The sequence below is a fragment of the Bos indicus genome, chromosome 5 (genome assembly GCF_029378745.1).
Source record: "Bos indicus isolate NIAB-ARS_2022 breed Sahiwal x Tharparkar chromosome 5, NIAB-ARS_B.indTharparkar_mat_pri_1.0, whole genome shotgun sequence".
In the NCBI taxonomy this organism is placed as follows: Eukaryota; Metazoa; Chordata; class Mammalia; order Artiodactyla; family Bovidae; genus Bos; species Bos indicus.
The window spans coordinates 117,152,687-117,169,966 of record NC_091764.1 but is presented as its reverse complement, the minus strand read 5'-3'; the positions used below and the strand labels follow the sequence as shown (position 1 = coordinate 117,169,966).

The window sequence follows — 17,280 nt, the reverse complement described above, 5'->3', positions numbered from 1 at the left end:
CCTGCCAACCACCTCTTGGTGGACCCGCCCAGGGGCCCAGGCCCCCTGCTTCTGCCGTGACTGGCCAGGGTGCAGGACACTCTGGTGGGGTGTGCAGCTGCCTGGACTCAGGGCAGGGCCGCACTCAGAGGGGCCTCAAACCTGCAGCGCTTCCCGGCAGACACCCTACAGGCTGGGACCCAGCTCAAGGCTGTTTACACGGCCCTGCCACAGGGGAGGGTGGGCACAGGCGTGAATGGAGAGGCAGAGAAGCGGGACCCATCCCCTCTGTGCCATCCCCTGCCTTGCCACACACCCCCAGTGCCCTGGAGCCCCGAGACAGCCCCCCAAGAGGCACCGTCAGAACCTATGTCCCAGACAGGGTTTTTATTGGACGCTGCCCCTCCTGGGGGTGTGAGGCAGGAACCCTACAAATGGGCACCTGGGACAGATCCTCCAGCCAGCACTGGAGCGGCTGCCGGGTCACCAGAGGGGAGGCAGTGCTGAGCCCCTGGCGGCCTCCCGGCTCCGCTTCCCCACCCCTCCTCCCGCGAGCTCCGCAGCAGCCGTTCCACCTCCGTCAGGGTGCAGGCCCCAGGCCCGGGCTGTCACTGGGGCCCTCCTTGGCCACGCTGGACGTTCTCTGGCCCTTCTGCAGTGTGTAGGCGGACGGCCCCAGACGTAGGATCTTCCCGCTGCCCAGGCACTCGTCCCCTTTGTAGAACACGGCGAACTGGGGGGACAGAGGCCACGTCACCTGCAGCGGGACCCGGCCTCCGGGTGCCCTGAGCAGCCTGGACCCGCGCGGCTGGTCTACTGCTGGGGGAGGGCGGGCCCCGGGCCGCCTCCCCCGGCTTCAATCCTCGCCTCCCTGGGCCCAGGCCACAGGAGGGCCAGGGCGGGGCCACACGGCAGCCAGGCTGCGTGCTCACAACTGGGAGAGCAGCGCCAGGTGCAGGGCTGGCCGTGTGACCAGCACCCCCACACCCCTCTGCCCTCAGCCCCTCATTGTCCAGAAGAAAGGCAGGCCGTCTGTCCTTCCAGAGCATGAAGCCTCTACCGAGAGCCTGCATGTCTGCAGGCTGAGCTGGTGCTAAGAAGGGCCACACACAGCTGCAGGGCCACAACCCCATTCAACCCGCCAGCCGGAGTCCCCACTCACCTGTCCCGGGGCGAGAGCGCGCACAGCCTTCACGGCAGTCACCCACACGGTGCCATCCTGATTGAGGGTCAGCACGCAGGGCACTGGGTGGAAGACAAGGATCCTTGGAGGAGGCGCTAGCCTTGCTGACTGCGCAGCCTCAGGTCTTAGCCCCGGGGAGGAGGAGCAGGAAGTGCGGACAAAGGAAGCTTGGGGCAACAGCAGCCAGAGGGGCTCAGCACCGCCCAGCCGGGGCCAGGTGGACACACACACTACCTGCCAGCCACCTGCCAGCTGGACCGAGGCCCCCACACCCTTCCCAAGACGCCCCCCTGCATCCCGGACAAAGGGGGCTCAGCTGGCCTCAGTGCCCCCAGCCTGTCTGTGCATAGGCAGAGGGCGAAGAGGGCTGAATGGGCTATGTGGTCTGGACACTGAGGCCCTCCCTGCCCCAGGTCTGACCGCCTGTCCCAACTCTGCCCTGGCCCACGGGCCCTCCCTGCCCCAGGTTTCACCGCCTGTCTAAACTCTGCCCTGGCCCACGGGCCCTCCCTGCCCCAGGTCTGACTGCCTGTCCCAACTCTACCCTGGCCCACGGGCCCTCCCTGCCCCAGGTCTGATCCCGTCCCAACTCTGCCCTGGCCCACGGGCCCTCCCTGCCCCAGGTCTGATCCCCTGTCCCAACTGTGCCCTGGCCCACGGGCCCTCCCTGCCCCAGGTCTGACCTCCTGTCCCAACTCTGCCCTGGCCCACGGGCCCTCCCTGCCCCAGGTCTGATCCCCTGTCCCAACTGTGCCCTGGCCCACGGGCCCTCCCTGCCCCAGGTTTCACCGCCTGTCTCAACTCTGCCCTGGCCCACGGGTCCCTGAGCAGTCACCTAGCGCCATCTGGTGGCGGAAGCGGAAGTGACACTCCATCATCTTGTCGCGGACCAGGGCAGCAGGCGGCTCCTCCGCGATCCAGTGAACGCGGCCGGTCCGCAGCAGGTCCCTGTACAGGGCCGGGTGGTCCGTCCGGGGGGCCTACGGGACGGAACGCGAGGCTGTGGTGCCCTGCACCCTCAGTAGAGGGTCCCTGCCCAGAGCCCCTCACTGCACTGCATTCACAACTGTAGCAGCGAACACGCACTGAAAACCACGCTGCCCCGTGGACACTCGCGCGCGTGTGTCCCTGGAGCCTCCCTAAGCCTGTGCAGATGAGTGCAGAGGGAAAGCCACTCGCCACGCGCCCTCGGCAAGCAGCAGAGGAGCACGCGGTCCACTCACAGCCTCACTCCTCTCGTCCCCGCCACACTCTGCCTGTCCAGTGCCCGGACACCCGGGCCAGCCACATTCCCACAGGGATCCCACCAAACACCACGTGGCTGGGAATAGGCTCCTGGGGCCTCCACACACCCTGGCCTCCTAGCACCCAGCAGCCCCCTCAAGGCAGGACCGAGAACATCAAGTCCAGTGCCCTCAGGCTCTAAGGAGACAAGGACACCCACACAGGAACCAGCCTTTCCCAAAGCGAAAGACACTGCTGAACATCACACGAAAGTCACTTTAACTCAATGTGATCAGAATCGCCGTTCAGACTTCTGCACCAGGGCTCTCCTGGGAGGAGATGTCCCAGCCACGGTGGGCAGGGTCACTGGCCCTCCACCCAGTCTAAGAACAGCGTGCGCTCAGCCAGGCTGCTCACCCCCAGCCCTGCCGAGACTGGGACTGGATCATTCCGCAGGGGACAGGGCCCCGGGCTTCACCCGCTACACACCAGCAGGACCTGTTGCCCACCCCAATGCTGTGACACTAAAAATGTCCCCTGCTAAGCTGCTAAATCGCTTCAGTCGTGTCCGACTCTGTGCAACCCCATAGACGGCAGCCCACCAGGCTCCGCCGTCCCTGGGATTCTCCAGGCAAGAACACTGGAGTGGGTTGCCACTGCCTTCTCCAATGCATGAAAATGAAACGGAAGTGGCTCAGTCATGTCCAACTCTTCGCGACCCCATGGACTGCAACCTACCAAGCTCCTCCGTCCATGGGACTTTTCAGGTAAGAGTACTGGAGTGGGTTGCCGTGGCCTTCTCCAAAAATGTACCCAGGTCCCGCTAAAGTCCCAGGTCCCAGAGCTACAGCAGGTGGCCTGGGCTGGCCCCAGCTCTGTCCTTGTCTGCTCAACAGCAACTCGCTGGGGCCCCTCATGAGCAGGCCCATCCTGGGCACTGCCCACCCCACGTCCACGAGGCCTTCCGCACGCTACTTCAGCTTTGGGTCTGTCCGCTGGGTACAATCAGAGGAGTGACATCTACTTACAGGGACTGACGTGATGACGACCAGCGTGATGGGCATACAAGAAGAGCTATCAAGTACCTTACACAAAACCTTTGGTAGCGGCGCCCATCTTGGAGGGCACAGAGAAAAGGCCCTGCAGAGCCCCCACCCCGCCTGCTCAGCTTCGTGGGCTCTGCCCAGCCCGGCCTCGTCTCCTCCCGCCGACTCACCACGAGCACATCGCCCTTGGCACCATCCTTGTCCACCACGTACCAGGGCTCCCGTAAGCCTCCTATGTTGGCTCTCTGGCCCAAAGTGTACAGGAACCAACCTGTGGAGACAGTTTCTCGGTGAGGTGGGAGGAGTCCTCTCGCAAACGTCCCGGTGGGACGGGGCGGCAGGCAGGAGGCGCCCCTCTGTGGACCGCTTGCAGCAGCTGGGGTTAGGCTGCACCTCCCACCCTGCAAGGAGCAGTTCCAGCCACGGGGCCACCCAGCCTGCAGTGAGCAGGGCCCACTCCTTTAGAAGGAGGACCTAGTGCCCCGCTGGAAGCCACGAGCCCCTCCTGCCGAGCCTCTGTGCGTTTCACAGGCATGCCCGCTCCCCTGTACTGACCACATGGGGCGGGGGCACCAGCGCAGCCTCGCTCCCTCTGTGCCCAGTGCTCTCCAACTTCCTGTGTACCCCCCACCCCACCACCAGCAGCACAAGACCCAGCGGGGACAAGGGGACCCACGGTGCCCAGGCTCAGCGCTCCCCTCCTGGACCAGGCTCCCCGAGGCTCCGGCCATCTCCTGCCAGGACAGGCTGGGAGCACCCTGCAGCTGTTCCCAGCAGGGCCAGCTTCTCCTCCTGCCTCAGGTCTCGGGGAGCCCATGACATCTAAGCCCCACCCCCCCACCAGCACCAGGAAGGGGAGGCCGTCCAGCCCAAACCAAGGTGGACTTCTCTAAGGAACAAGCCCCTGTTGAGTGTCCACGTCTGAGGCCCAGCCCTCCTCCTCCAGGCAGGTCAGACCCTGCTGGGCCGAGTCTCGCCTGTCATCAGGCCCCCAGGGTGCAGCCCCACATCTGCCCTCCCACCTGGGCACCTGACCTGTCCTCCCACGCCAGCCCAGCACAGACTGGGGGTGCCCAACCCAGCAGAGTCTGCGAATGAGGAGCGGCAGCCCACCAGGAAGCGGGTGGTCCCAGCTCTTCACACCGTCCTAAGTCACGGAACTTGCACTCTGCAGTCGACCCGACTCCTTCCCCCAGGGTGGAACTTTCCTGTAGCCTTCTATTCTCCCTCGCGTGGATGAACACCCAACTCGCAGTGAGGCCTTCTGAGCCAGGCGCACTGTCTATTATTGGCTGCAATGCCTGAGGAGCCACACCTCGAGATGCAGACCCCCGTCACAGCGACACCCGCCCCTTCCTGCGGCCCTCCGAGCCCCCTGCCACTCAGCAGGGCCTGGGGCACCCCGCCTGAACCCCCAGCATGCAGGCGCCCCAAGCCTCAAGGCGCTCAGCACGAAAAGCAGCCCTGGACTGCGCTCACCTTTGTGTGTCCCCAGAACCTTGTTGTCTTCTATAGAAATAAATCGACCAGGTCGAGGCTGTAAATACTGGAAAACCAGTACTCCATCACCAACAGCTCCAGGTTCAGAGCAGAAACAGGGCCCCATTCTTTCACATCAAAGAACACTCACCTCAAGGATGAAATTTTCAAAGTTCCTTTTACCAATAAAACAGATGCCCATGCTCTGAAATGAACAGAAGACCACGTGTGAGATGAGCGGCTGGGCGGGGGCCCCACGCTCCACTCGGAGACCCCAGGCAAGAACGGGGGTACAACACAGGGCCTCCTAGGGCTCACCCGCCCTGAGCCACCCCACCCTCCAGGCCAGGGCCCAGCTGCCCTCCTCCAGGGCCACAGACACCAGTCAGAGCCATGCACGGACCTCAAGGGGCTTCTCTAAGGTCCCAGACAAGGACCTGGCGGCTACGCTTGCGAGCAGTGCCACCGCCAAGACCTGCCGGGCCTGCCTTCACGGCAGACCCTCAGGCCAGCCGCCCAGAAAGGAAGCCAGTGCTAGAGCCCCGAGGCACTGTCTGTGAGGCTGGGGAGAGGCTGGGGAGAGACAGGGGCCGTAGCAGGAGCAGGAAGCGCAAGCCAGGCCACAGGGCGAGGGCGCAGGAGGGTCAGAGATGCAGGGTCAGGGGCCCTTCCCGAGGTGACACGTCTAGGTGAGAGGAGCGAGTGGGAATGGCCGTCGCCCGGCGTCCTCGCCTCATTCTGCCTTGTGTCTCCCTAGAATGGGGGTCCTGAGGGCGGAGCCCTCGCCCCCTGCCAGCGGCAACGCCCTTCAATCCTACCTCCTTCTTCTGAAGCACATGATGAAGTCTGTTCTCAGCAGCTATTTTCTTTACGAAATCTTTCGTTAACTCCCCCAGGGGGAAGAGGGTTCTCCTTAGTGCCTCCTGGGGAACCTGGCTGAGAAAGAAGGTCTGGTCTTTAAAGTTGTCAGCTGCTTGGAGGAGTTTTACCGCTGCCAAGAGTAAAGAACAAAAGATGTTGCAGGAACAAAAATAACCATACATTGCTTTTAATAGTGTCCTCCTGTTTACTTTGACAGATTAGCCCTGGTCTGGCAGAAACAAAGATCAATAATCAACAGTACATTTCCAGAAAAAAGATCTGCCATGGTTAACAAAAAGTCCCACCCCTAATTCATCTACTGTTGAAAAAAATACACGGAAGGGAGATTTTATGTGATAAGGGAATTTATTCCGGTTCATGTGTTAGGCTATGTTTTCAAAGATTAAACATCACATGACAAAAACATTATGAAATATTAAGAAGAAAACAAAATGAGCCACATTTGGGAAAATCAAACCCTGCTGAGACGGCCTGGGCTGTGCTGTTTCCCACTGACGACAGGAGTTCACGCCCTGGCTGCTCTCCTCACCTCCCGCCCCCAGTGCATGCCGACCACACTCCCCAGCAGCGCCCGCTTCTCAACCCGCTTCCCCGCCTGGTGACAGTGGGCTGTTCAGAGTCCAAGCTGTCACCTGTCAGCCGAGCCTCTGCGGTTTCTCTAAAGGTCTGCGTGTGCGCTAAGTTGCTTCAGTCGTGTCTGACTCTGTGAGCCCACGACTGCAACCCACCAGGCTCCTCTGTCCATGGGATTCTCCAGGCAAGTGTACTGGAGTGGGTCACCGTGCCCTCCTCTACGGGATCTCTTACAGGAAACCCACACCTCTCACATCTCCTGCACTGGTAGGTGGGCCTCTACCACCCGAAGCCCCTCCAAAGGTCTGTTTCATGTGAAGACTGTTCCCAGCTTGATGGCAATGGTGCAGAGCTCTGCCTGACCCTGGCCTTGGGACGGGGTTCTCTGGGCTGCTGGGTCCTGCCTGGCATGTTACAGGCCTTCTACAACCAAGAACACTGGGTCCTCCGCTCTGCAGCTCAGTGACCAACGGAGGAAATGGAGCATGACGCCAGTGTCACGGCCTCTCTCCATGTGTCATGACTAGGGCTAAGCGAAGCCTCAGCAAGTCACACGCCGAGCTCACATCCATGCAAAAGGTACAAAGAGCCCAGGTACAGCACGTGGCCCGCCCCGTCACACGTGTAGCGTGCTCTCTGTGTGGTTGGTTATGTTTTCCTTCTGTGACCTCAAATTTGACCCTCATGTTAGCCCTATGACAGATTTATCCCCATCTTCAGGTGAGGAAACCGAGGCCTAGATAATGAAAGTGACCGCCCACAGGGGTGCAGGGAGACGAGGGCAGAGCTGGAAACTGAGCCCAATCACATGGGTTCCATTCCATCAGTTTTTACGTATAAAACAACAAAATCAAGTGAAAAGTGAAAAAGAGAATCCAGTCAACCAGTCATCAGGTAGGAAGACTCATTTGCCAAATGCTATTTTTTGTTTCAAAACTAAATTTAAGCAAACAAACAAAAAATTTATGATTTTAAAAAAAGCAAGCAGGTAACCCTTGACCAGGAAGAGGGACCCCCACTAAGGGAGGGTTTGCTGGCACCCAGAGCCCCCTTCAGCACCTTCCCTGCTCCGGGTTGGCCAGCGTGCCACCTGCCCCTGACGGGTGAGGACACAGGCTGCCCCTGGGATAGGAAGGGCACAGGAGCTCAGGGTGGGCGCGCTGACCCCGTGCCCTCTCCCCAGTGACTAAGGCCAGGAGGCTTAGTCCAGCCCCCAGGGCAACTGAGTCAGAACAAAATAAAAAACCTGTAGTGTCTTGAAAACACGCAGAGAACAGACACTGCGGCCCTGTTCCAACAGCGACACAGGCCAGAGCAGGCACCGCGCCACCAGGTCTGGTCAGAAAGGCCCGCCAGCTCTGCGCGGCAGCGCCTCTTCCAGGAACTCAGCAGGCACGCTACGCGACACAGAAACAAATCCTTCATCTACTCCCGCCCCGAGAGCCACAACCACTGGGTCCTGGGGCCTGATTCTGCTGTGGAGTGCCCGGGCGGCAGGGCTGGGCGGCCACAGTCAGGCCCTCCCAGTGTGCGGGGCGGGGGGCTGCTTTCCTGCTGAGGGGTTCCCCAGGAGTGTACAGGTCGCACCGGGGAGGGAAGCGGTCATGTCTCCCTGCGCACCGGCGTCCCCCAGCAGACACAGTGCTGTGCTGGCGGCAGCAGGAGGCCTTCCCAACACAGGCTAAGTGGCGGCCTGGTCTGGGTCCAGTCAGTTTGTTGATCTGTGGCCTCGGCTGCCGCAAGGTGGAGAGGAGGAGAGATCACAGGGCAGCTGAGCTGCGGCCTGTAACTGGGCTGGACAACACGGAGGACCGGGGAGGAGCAGAGACTGTGGAGCTGGGTGGACCGGGCTGTGTCCAGCCCCCGACCCAAGGCCCCCTGCCAGCGATGCCGCCAAGCTTCAGTTACCTCCTCGGAGAAGAGGACCCGGAGACCCGCCTGCTGGCCCTGCTAAGATGGGTGCAGGGAGGGGACACCTCTGGGGTCAGAGAGGGAGGCGGTGGACAGGAGGCAGGCCAGGGCAGGCCAGACCTGGAGAAACGCAGGTTCCCTACTGTCCTGCAGCCAAGGAAACTGTCTGCAGAGACGTGGCTCTGGGCTCCATGCCATCCTTCACTGCATAAGGATGTAAATTCCTCTCTTCTACATAAACGTGCACCAGGACAAGCCAACAGCCTTCCAGTCGACTACTTGGCACTTTCTAGGCTGGTGACACCTCGTGCCCTTTGACACTGAAAATTTATACATGTCATCTTCCGAAGCAAGCTGCCAGACCTGTGCCATGAATGTCAGGAGCCAGCCTCATTTCACACTGAAGTACATCACCCCTCAATCTCGACAACGCAAGGCTGAGAATGGGGTCTGTGACACTCCAACACTGTCGCCTGCTTCCCCCAGAACTGGGTTAAGTTTCCCAGCAGCCCTGCCTGGGTGCCCGCCTGAGCCAGTCGGAGGCCCCGGGGGCAGTGACCCTTGAGGCAACTCACTGTCCTTCTTTGAGGAGGAAACCAAAGCCAATGAGCTCGCCTGGAAAACACGGGGAGAAGTCGGGCAGAGCACGCTGACAGCCCGCAGCCACTGCTTCGCTCCCAAATAGTTCGGCCCTGGCCTGACACGTGTACTCACCGTTCCTAACTTCAAACCGGTTTCTGAAGAGCCCTTCCGGCCTCTTGATGTGTTTCTGCTGGAACACCTCTTCATCTTCCAGGGACGTTCTTGCGTAGTGACCTGTCGCCACCGCATCTGCGCCTGGGAGGTTTTTACAGAATGAGGGTCAGAGTTCAGGCGTGCACTTGCTGGCCTCGGTCAGTCTGAGCCCAGGGTGCTCCGTGGGGCAGAGATGCCAGGTCTCACACCAGGCGGTCTGCACAGGGGATCCGCCCCGCTCCCCAATGCCCAGATCCCAGGGAAGAGACACACTCCTGGGATTCCATTAGACAGGTGGTCTTTGAAGTCTCTGAACTAATAAAATGTTAGCTACGAGGTTTTGCTGCATCTCTAACAGCCTTTCAGAAGTTAATGTCAGGAAGTCCCGGGGAGCTCAGTGCTTAGGACTCAGTTCTCTCACTGCCAGTGCCCAGGCTCGATGCCTGATCGGGGACCTAAGAACCCACAAGCCACACGTCCAAAAAAAGTTACCATCTATTTATTCATTCTAGCTTAAGGAAAACATCAAACACGTACACAAAGGTTTAAATACAGAAAGCTCATTTCAGCGCTTCTTATACTAAGAAAACACTGAAAACAACCAAACTGTTTAATACCAGGAGACTACGAATAAAGCAGCACTGCACGATAACAGCACCAGACACACACAATGTTTAAAGGCACCGGGGAAACACTTATGATGTCATTCAACAGATAAAGTACAGGATCCCACTCTTCTCGATGTACAGGAAAACCGGAAGACAAGCAACAGAAAGCCTTTCTTTTTGATTCTGGGAGGAAATTGCAGATGACACTTTTCCTCCTCTTCTTATGCTTGTAAGTTTTAAACTTTCTTTAATAAACGCATAGTACTTTTATCACAGTGAAGGACCATCCAGTAAAATCAATTTCTTCTTTCCATACTATGCAAAAAAGTCAAAGAACCTACCGAGGCATATACTAATCCACAGGCCTTGCATTGTGTGAAAATTTCATAGACATTCAGGATTGTGAGACTGTTTCCTGGAAGCTGCAGCAAAACTGACCCAGCACTTAACCAAAGAACTGTTTAGTCGCTAAGTTGTGTCCAACTCTTTGTGACCCGACTGTAGCCTGCCAGGCGCCTCTGTCCATGGGATTCTCCAGGCAAGAATACTGGAGAGCGTTGCCATTTCCTTCTCCGGGGATTCTTCCTGACCCAGGGATCGAACCCACGTCTCCTTTCTTGGCGGCAGATTCTTCACCACTGCGCCACCAGGGAAGCCCATCAATCAGCTGTCGTTCAGCTGCTCAGTCGTGTCCGACTCTGCAACCCCTGGACTGCAGCACGCCAGGCGTCCCTGGCCTTCACCATCTCCCAGGGCTTGCTCAAACTCATGTCCATTGAGTCGGTGATGCCAGCCATCTCATCCTCTGTCGTCCCCTTCTCCTCCTGCCTTCAGTCTTTCCGAGCAATAGGGTCTTTTTCAATGAGTCAGCTCTTCGCATCAGGTGGCCAAAGGACTGGAACTTCAGCTTCAGCATCAGTCCTTCCAATGAATATTCAGGACTTATTCCTGATGGACTGGTTGGATCTCCTTGAAGTCCAAGGGACTCTCAAGAGTCTTCTCCAACACCACAGTTCAAAAGCATCAGTTCTGCCTGGCTCAGCTGTGATTCTCACTCCGGAGCTGGAGGAAAAATACTTGTCCAATGCTGGGTGAGCTCTTCAAATTTAAGCTTTACATCCTCAGATCCAGCAGATACATGCTGAAACCAACCTCAGCTCCTGGAAATCTCATGATTTTTAAAAAGACAAATGAAGATAATTCAAATCACTTACCAAGGTTATCCACAGCATAATTAAAAAAACAACGGAATTTGATATGCTTGTTGCAGACTATGTCAGGATTAGGAGTTCTTCCTTTTTCATATTCATTTAAAAAATCACTGCAATGAAAAGAAAAGCCTTTTTATTTCTAAGTGTCAAACATCCTACAGAAAAATAAATCAGGTACACGACTTGCTTAGAGATTCTCCATGTTTGATTAAAACTGTAACTTTCTGCAAGATAGTAGCTTCAGTACAGAATCATTTTCAGTATTTTCATCAAACGTTTGTTTAAAGCCAGCTGCGCTTTCCATCTGAATCTGCACTCACCAGACACCGAGGCCCATTGTGCCATTTCCCAAAGTAAGAGCCACAGGACCCCATCCGAGAACCAACTGGAGCGCCTGCTGAGGTGCAGGTTGCAGGGCCCCGCCCAGGCTCGGATGTCTGTTTAACCAGCACCCCAGCTGCTTCCTCAGCCCAACACTGATGGCCCAGGGGCTCCATCCTCAGGGACCAGCCACAGCCGGCCTCCCAGAGCAGACCTGAGCCCTCACTCTCTCATGCTAATTTAGCAGCAGAACATCTCAAGGTTCAAGAGACGTTAAAGAGACTTCTGGCAGGTGGCACAGTAATAGGAACAAGGGCTGGGGTGCTCAGGATGCAGGCCTGGCTTCCAACCCAGACTCTCCAGGGGCGGTCGAGGCCTCCCACACACGGTCTCTGGCACCGCGGCCTGAAAAGAGAAAGCACTGGCTGACCCCAGCAGGCCTGCCGTGGAGAGGGCCTGCGCCACGGCAGGGAGCCCTGACCTGAACACGTCGTTCCAGTACTCCTTCGCGTAGGACACCTGGCGGAAGGGGATGTCCAGGATCCGGCACACTCTGTAGGCGTCCTCACAGTCTCTGTCAGCGGTGCAGACACCGTGCTCGTCCAGGGAGTCCCAGTTCTTCATAAACACCCCGGTCACCTGGTAACCTGGGGGTAGGAGTGGAGGGGCAAAGTCAAGAGGGGATGTGGCGTCGACCAGGTGTGGAAAGGCAGTGCCTTCCGAGCTCTCCTGCGCCCCTGGGCACTGGGCCTGGCTGTCCCTCCTTCCGAGCTCTCCTGCGCCCCTGTGCACGGGGGCCTGGCTGTCCCTCCCGCTGCCACGAGGTCTGCAGCGCTCCGACCACATCTTGATGTAAACACTCCTGATGCTCTGCTGCACTTGGTAAAGGCCTCCATCATCACAACACCCTGTGGGGCTGAACTGACAGTGTGCAACCCGGGGGTGTGAACACCCTGGAGCTGTGGACGAGATGGCATCTCTCCATCTTCACGTCCCCACACTGTGTCAGCAAATAGAGAGACTTAGCAATGTGACTGAATGAAAGAAAAGCAGAAATTCTACACAATTTTTCAAAACAAATAAAAACCGCCATTCAGTTATCAGAAAAGTAAACTCAATTCAAAAATTATTTCCAATTACCCACTAAGAATTAGATTCTAAGACATCAGACATAAAGACTGTTGGGAAGCGTAGTGCAAAATAGCCGTAAAAGGAGAAAGTCCTTGGGAAAATGGCGAAGGGCCAGAAGTACGCGGCTTTGCACTACGGACAGAAAGACATCTCCTGCCTTTGGTTATGCTCGGCGCCAAGAGTTAATAATAAACAGGGATGTTACTTGTGAGAGCGGGTTGTGGGAGAAGCCCATGAGTCATTTAGAGCGCGCTGTCCTTGAAATGTTTCTACTGATTATGTGTTAACTCCGTACGCGCTCTGCTGGCCGCATACTTTAAGCTCTTTGTTCCTGCTTCTATAAAAAAGCTTGACTGCAGAAATGAACTTGTCAGTCCTTGCGAGAGACTGTCCAAGTGTCCTTCTTTCAGGTCCGTCGCTTCCAAGTCCCGGGGAGAAAATCCCCAACAAAGACATTAAAACTTTTGGTTGCTTTATCATAGGGCTTCCCTGGTGGCTCAGACGGTAAAGAATCTGCCTATAATGCAAGAGACCCAGGTTCAACCTCTGGGCCGGGAAGATCTCCTGGAGAAGAGAATGGCAACCCACTCCAGTATTCGTTCCTGGAGAATCCCATGGACAGAGGAGCCTGGCGGGATACAGTCCTTGGGGTCGCAAAGAGTGGGACATGACCGAGCGACTAACACACACACAGGCACACACATCTATGTACTTTGGGACCTGTTTTTCCCCTTTTCTGTTGCAGACAAAGTACCAAACCAAACGTGGGGGAGACCAACTTTGTAACTGCATAGGTGTCTACCATGTATGAGAAGCGTTTCTTTTGGGTAGGCCGAATGTGATGAAAGACAGGGCACTGGACTGTAAAAGCTTTGACACGGCATTCCAAAGAGCAGAGACTCGGTGACAAAGCTTGGCCAAACTCCAAAACGCCATGTGAGCCAGGCCACTAGCCCCGTCCCAGCAGGTCCTCCCTTCTCTTCTTCCCAAATCCCCTGACCGTGCTTCCCTAACAGTGCACCCTACACTGGGCTCCAGCTGGTCCTGTCTGCGCCCCTGCAGCTACCAAAGTGAGGCGCTCTGCCACCTGCCAACGCCGTGTCCACACCCATGTGTCCCCAGAGCCCAGCACACAACAGGAGCTTACGCAAAACAAACACACAACTCCACACCCAGAGCTTTAAAAATCCCCTCTTCCGTGGCTCATGTGCCTGATCATCCTCCTCCTGGCGACGTGACCACTCATGTGGCTGAGGCCCTGGCGCTCCAGGAGACCACAGCGCTCTGCAGGCTCTCAGCTTTTCAGGAGGCACCTCCGACGAGATTGGGAAAGGCCTCCATGTCGAGGGGACAGGGCCGTGCTGCTTCTCTGCTGTGCCCCTCGGCTTCCCACCCGGAGGAGCAAAACCCAAGGTAGCTGGTCTGTGACGGTGCTCAGCCTGGATTCTGGGAAGGAGCGCTAGCCTCCTGAAGGAGTAAGATAACCCAACTAGCCTCCCCAGGGATGTCTGCCACATCACCCTCGACGTGTCGCTGCCTAGTCAGAACCCTTCAAGGGCTCTGCGCTGTCTCCCACGACACAGTGTGAAGCCCCGAACAGAACACACTCCACAAGTGCGCTCAGCCGGCCTCCCCTCCTCTCTCCCCCCATGCGGGGAGCTGCCCGTGAGAGGTCCTTTGTCCGAAGGACACAGCTCTGGGAGCTGCCTCAGTCCTTGAGGGTTTGCTTGCAAACACAGCTCTCTGTCCCGCCACCCCAGAGATTAGGCGCTTATTTACTGCAGGCACCTGGAGTTCTGTGCAAACTTCTCACGCACAGAGAAATGTTATCTGGTGTAAGAAATAATAACAGGGAGCCATTCCCATGCTCTCAAGATTTCTTGTGACTGTTTGTAAGATGTATAGGCCAACCAAGAAAAAATGTCAACTGTCTTGTCTTTCTCACGCTTTTCTGTATAAATATAAGATGCTGAATGAAGTCGGTGTCAGACTGCGTCCCTTCGTGGAGCCGTGTCTGAACCTCTCGACCCCATCTTTGTAGTCTCTTGCTTTAGTTTCTTTCTTAGCCCCGCCGTGCACGTTCTCGGGACCTGATCGACTTTGCCGGCTGACACCAGCACCCCCAGACCCAGCCAGCACTTTCGTGCCTGAGCTTCGCACCTGCTGCCGACTCCACCGGAAACGCTTCCTCCTCACCTCCTAAGCCCCAGCCTTTGCTCAGGGAACTCCTCCTCCAAGTCCTCATACCATGGATGAGAGGATCTTAGGTCTCTCATCTTCCAGGTTGCAACCTCCTCCATGAATAAACCTTGCTCTGCTCCAAACTCAAACCTTCAGTTTGTCTGGCCTCACTGTACCACTGGACACATGAACTTGGCTTTGCCAGTAGTCTCAGCGCAAACACCACCATCTCTGTGATGCTTTGATTCCCTGCCCTATCGCAATTATATATGCTCACAGCCTGCCTCTACATTAACTGACACTTTTTGTTACACCTTTTGTGACAGTTTGGTTATTAATACGCACTAATAGGCTCTACTGCTGAGTGCCTAACGTGTGCTGGGCACTGTGGTAAAGGCTTTGTGTGTCCTGTTACTTATTAATACTACCTCCAGCAACCCTGGGAGGTAGGCGGTCCCTCCATTCTACAAACAGGGAGAGCTTGACTCACTTGTCCCAGGTCAGGAACCTTGGGTTCCCTCTGCATTCCAAGTGCCTAAGAACGAAAGGCGCCTCAACAACAGAGCGTCTACAAGTGCCACTAGGTACAGGAGGGCTCCCAAGGGAGCGGGTCACACGGACGGAGAATTAGACGGGCAGTGAAGCCCTGCTCCCGACCGGGGGCGCCCGATAGACGCCTGAGAAAACGGAAGCGCTCCTGCGCCAAGAGTCTGTCATCCACCGAGTGGAAAGCACAGCCGTGACCTGATAAGCACACCGCCCGTCGGGACTGGTCGGCCACGTCGTGTGTCGTGGAGGGAAGGACCTCCACGGAGGCTGCGGCGCTCCTCAAGCCTAGGCTGAGTGTGGACGCCGCCGCCGCCGCCGCCGCCGCCGCCGCCGCGGGAGCAAGGCCTCGGGGCCAGGGAGAAAAGCGACCGCCCGGAGTCGGAGACCCACTCTCCCCTGCTCGACCCCGGCGGCAACTGGGGGCCTGACCGCTCCCCGACAGGCGGCCGCGCGCTCTCCGACCCCCAGGCGCAGAGGGCGGGCCGGGGCGCGCGCCACCAAGCGGGGCTCTCCGAGAAGGGGCCGCTCGGGGGCGGCCGGGTCACTCGGCCTTCTCACCTCTCCGCCTCAGCAGCAGCGCTGCCACTGCGCTGTCCACGCCGCCGGAGACGGCGCACACGACATGCCGAGCCACCTGCATCGACAGCGGCCGATTCCCCTCACTGCCGCCGTCGCTTCCGCTTCTAGCCGGAAGTCCCGCCCTTCCCTGGAGGCGAGAGCGCAGAAGAGGCCCGGGCGGAAGCAGGTGCTCAGCGCCCTGCGTTCCTCCCTGCCCGCTGCTCCCTGGCGGGCCTGTGACCACGCCCCCTGCGCTCCTGGCTCTGGCTTACCTCTCTGCCCGCAGCTGCCGGACACAGTCAGCGCTTCCTACGCGCGCGCGTGCGAGTGTGTTCCCAGAACACACAGGTGTGTGTGTGATGCCAACTACAAATTGGCACTTACCAAGAGCATTCCCAAGGTCTGAACAACAAAGGCATTTGCCATCTGCCTCCACGGATATTGAACCCCATTCTGCTAAAATAGCTCTTGACCTTCAACATCACCTGAGGGCGTTCAGGGTGGACTGAGGTGCTCTGTGCTCCAGGGAATCTGGTAGGACAGGTCTTTGGATAGTTGGATGTTTTTAGGAACAGGTTTTATAATCTCCATCCTTGCATCTCCTCGTATCTAGAGAAGCACTAAATCCCTTCAAGGTGACATCAGACCCTCAGGACTAACAAAAAGCCCTGTGTAAACTGAGTGCTTCACGGCACTGAACTCCCCCTTCCCCAGACCTTCTATCCTGACTCTCCCCCACTGCCGCTTTGGAGCAGTCTCTCAGAGCTGTCTGAGACGCTGCCTCCCGGGCTGCAGTCCTCCTCTTGCCCCAGATAAAACTTAACTTGCAGCTCTCAAGTTGTGCATCTTTTTTTAGTCAACAGTGACAGGCAGGCGCCCAGTGAACGGGCTGCTAAACGATAGAAGGGTGTGAGGTCGCCCCGGGGCTGTGGTGTCCAGCTGGGTGCTTCTGGAAGTGGGCGCGGGCCTTCCCTTAGCTGACCGGGAGGGGAGGGTGAGCAGGCGGAGGGCCGGGCCCTGAGTGAAGGGCGCTGGGCCTGGGGATGAGCGTGGGGCCAGACCCAGCAGGGGCAGGGTGCCTGCCGACCCCGGTTCAGTCCCAGGGGAGATGCTCGTGGCCACAGTGCAGACAGGCACTGAGAGCCTGGTGGGGGCTGCTAGGTCAGGCATCTCGTCATCAGCGCTGGTCCTGCTGCTGTCTGCTTCCAAAATCAGTGCTCACAAATGGCAGAGAGGCAAACTGCCTTTAGTCCAATGCCAGCAATCTGGGGGAGGTGGTGGGCTCTCCGTCCCATCAACCACCTCTGGAGATTCTGCTCGGTTATGAGTTTTTGAAGGGGAACAGAGAAGTAGTCTCAGTCATTGAAATAGTGGGTCAGAGTCACCAGGAGGTTTTTTTTTTTTCCAAATTCAAGTTTTTATTTACTTATTTATGGCTGCGCTGGGTCTTCATTGCTGCGCACGGGCTTTCTCTAATTGTGGTGCCCAGGCTTGCCACTGCAGTGGCTTTCCCTAGAGTCTAGAACAGCCACTAGGGGACCAGGGCTTAGTTGCATGTGGAATCTTCCCAGAACAGGGATTAAACTTGTGTCCCTTACACGAACTAGCAGGTCAATTCTCAACCACTTGACCACCAGGGAAATCTTATTTTTCCTGTTTAAAACTGTGGAAAAGTTAGGGTTTCCCTTGTGGCTCAGCTGGTAAAGAAT

The 17,280-nt window shown here is 57.5% G+C and overlaps 1 protein-coding gene across 5 annotated transcripts; it reads right to left on the bottom strand.

Moving 5' to 3' along the window:
• Positions 1-351: 351 nt before the first annotated feature.
• On the bottom strand, positions 352-15,726 carry TRMU (tRNA mitochondrial 2-thiouridylase). Of its 5 annotated transcripts, XM_019961991.2 has the most exons (11): positions 15,572-15,726; positions 11,634-11,799; positions 10,835-10,941; positions 8,992-9,114; positions 5,730-5,902; positions 5,063-5,116; positions 4,912-4,978; positions 3,603-3,703; positions 1,998-2,142; positions 1,142-1,224; positions 352-712 (listed from the first exon to the last, which is right to left on the bottom strand). In XM_019961991.2, the coding sequence occupies exons 1-11, from the start codon at positions 15,651-15,653 to the stop codon at positions 560-562; spliced, it is 1,254 nt and encodes a 417-aa protein (XP_019817550.1). In that variant the 5' UTR covers positions 15,654-15,726; the 3' UTR covers positions 352-559. The 5 variants fall into 5 exon arrangements, with proteins under 5 accessions (XP_019817550.1, XP_070646688.1, XP_019817552.1 ...); XM_070790587.1 differs by lacking the exon at positions 1,142-1,224; XM_019961993.2 differs by lacking the exon at positions 15,572-15,726 and having other exon boundaries at positions 5,730-5,843; positions 11,634-11,797.
• Positions 15,727-17,280: the final 1,554 nt, after the last annotated feature.

What these genes read in the sequence shown, in the direction of transcription:
- TRMU (XM_019961991.2), bottom strand. Translation starts at nt 15,653, where the DNA reads ATGCAGGTGGCTCGGCATGTCGTGTGCGCCGTCTCCGGCGGCGTGGAC. An exon ending in TTATGCTGTGGATAACCTTG is followed by an intron (nt 9,115 to 10,834) that starts GTAAGTGATTTG and finishes AAAACCTCCCAG; the next exon opens with GCGCAGATGCGGTGGCGACA. An exon ending in CCGGTTTGAAGTTAGGAACG is followed by an intron (nt 5,903 to 8,991) that starts GTGAGTACACGT and finishes TACTCTTGGCAG; the next exon opens with CGGTAAAACTCCTCCAAGCA.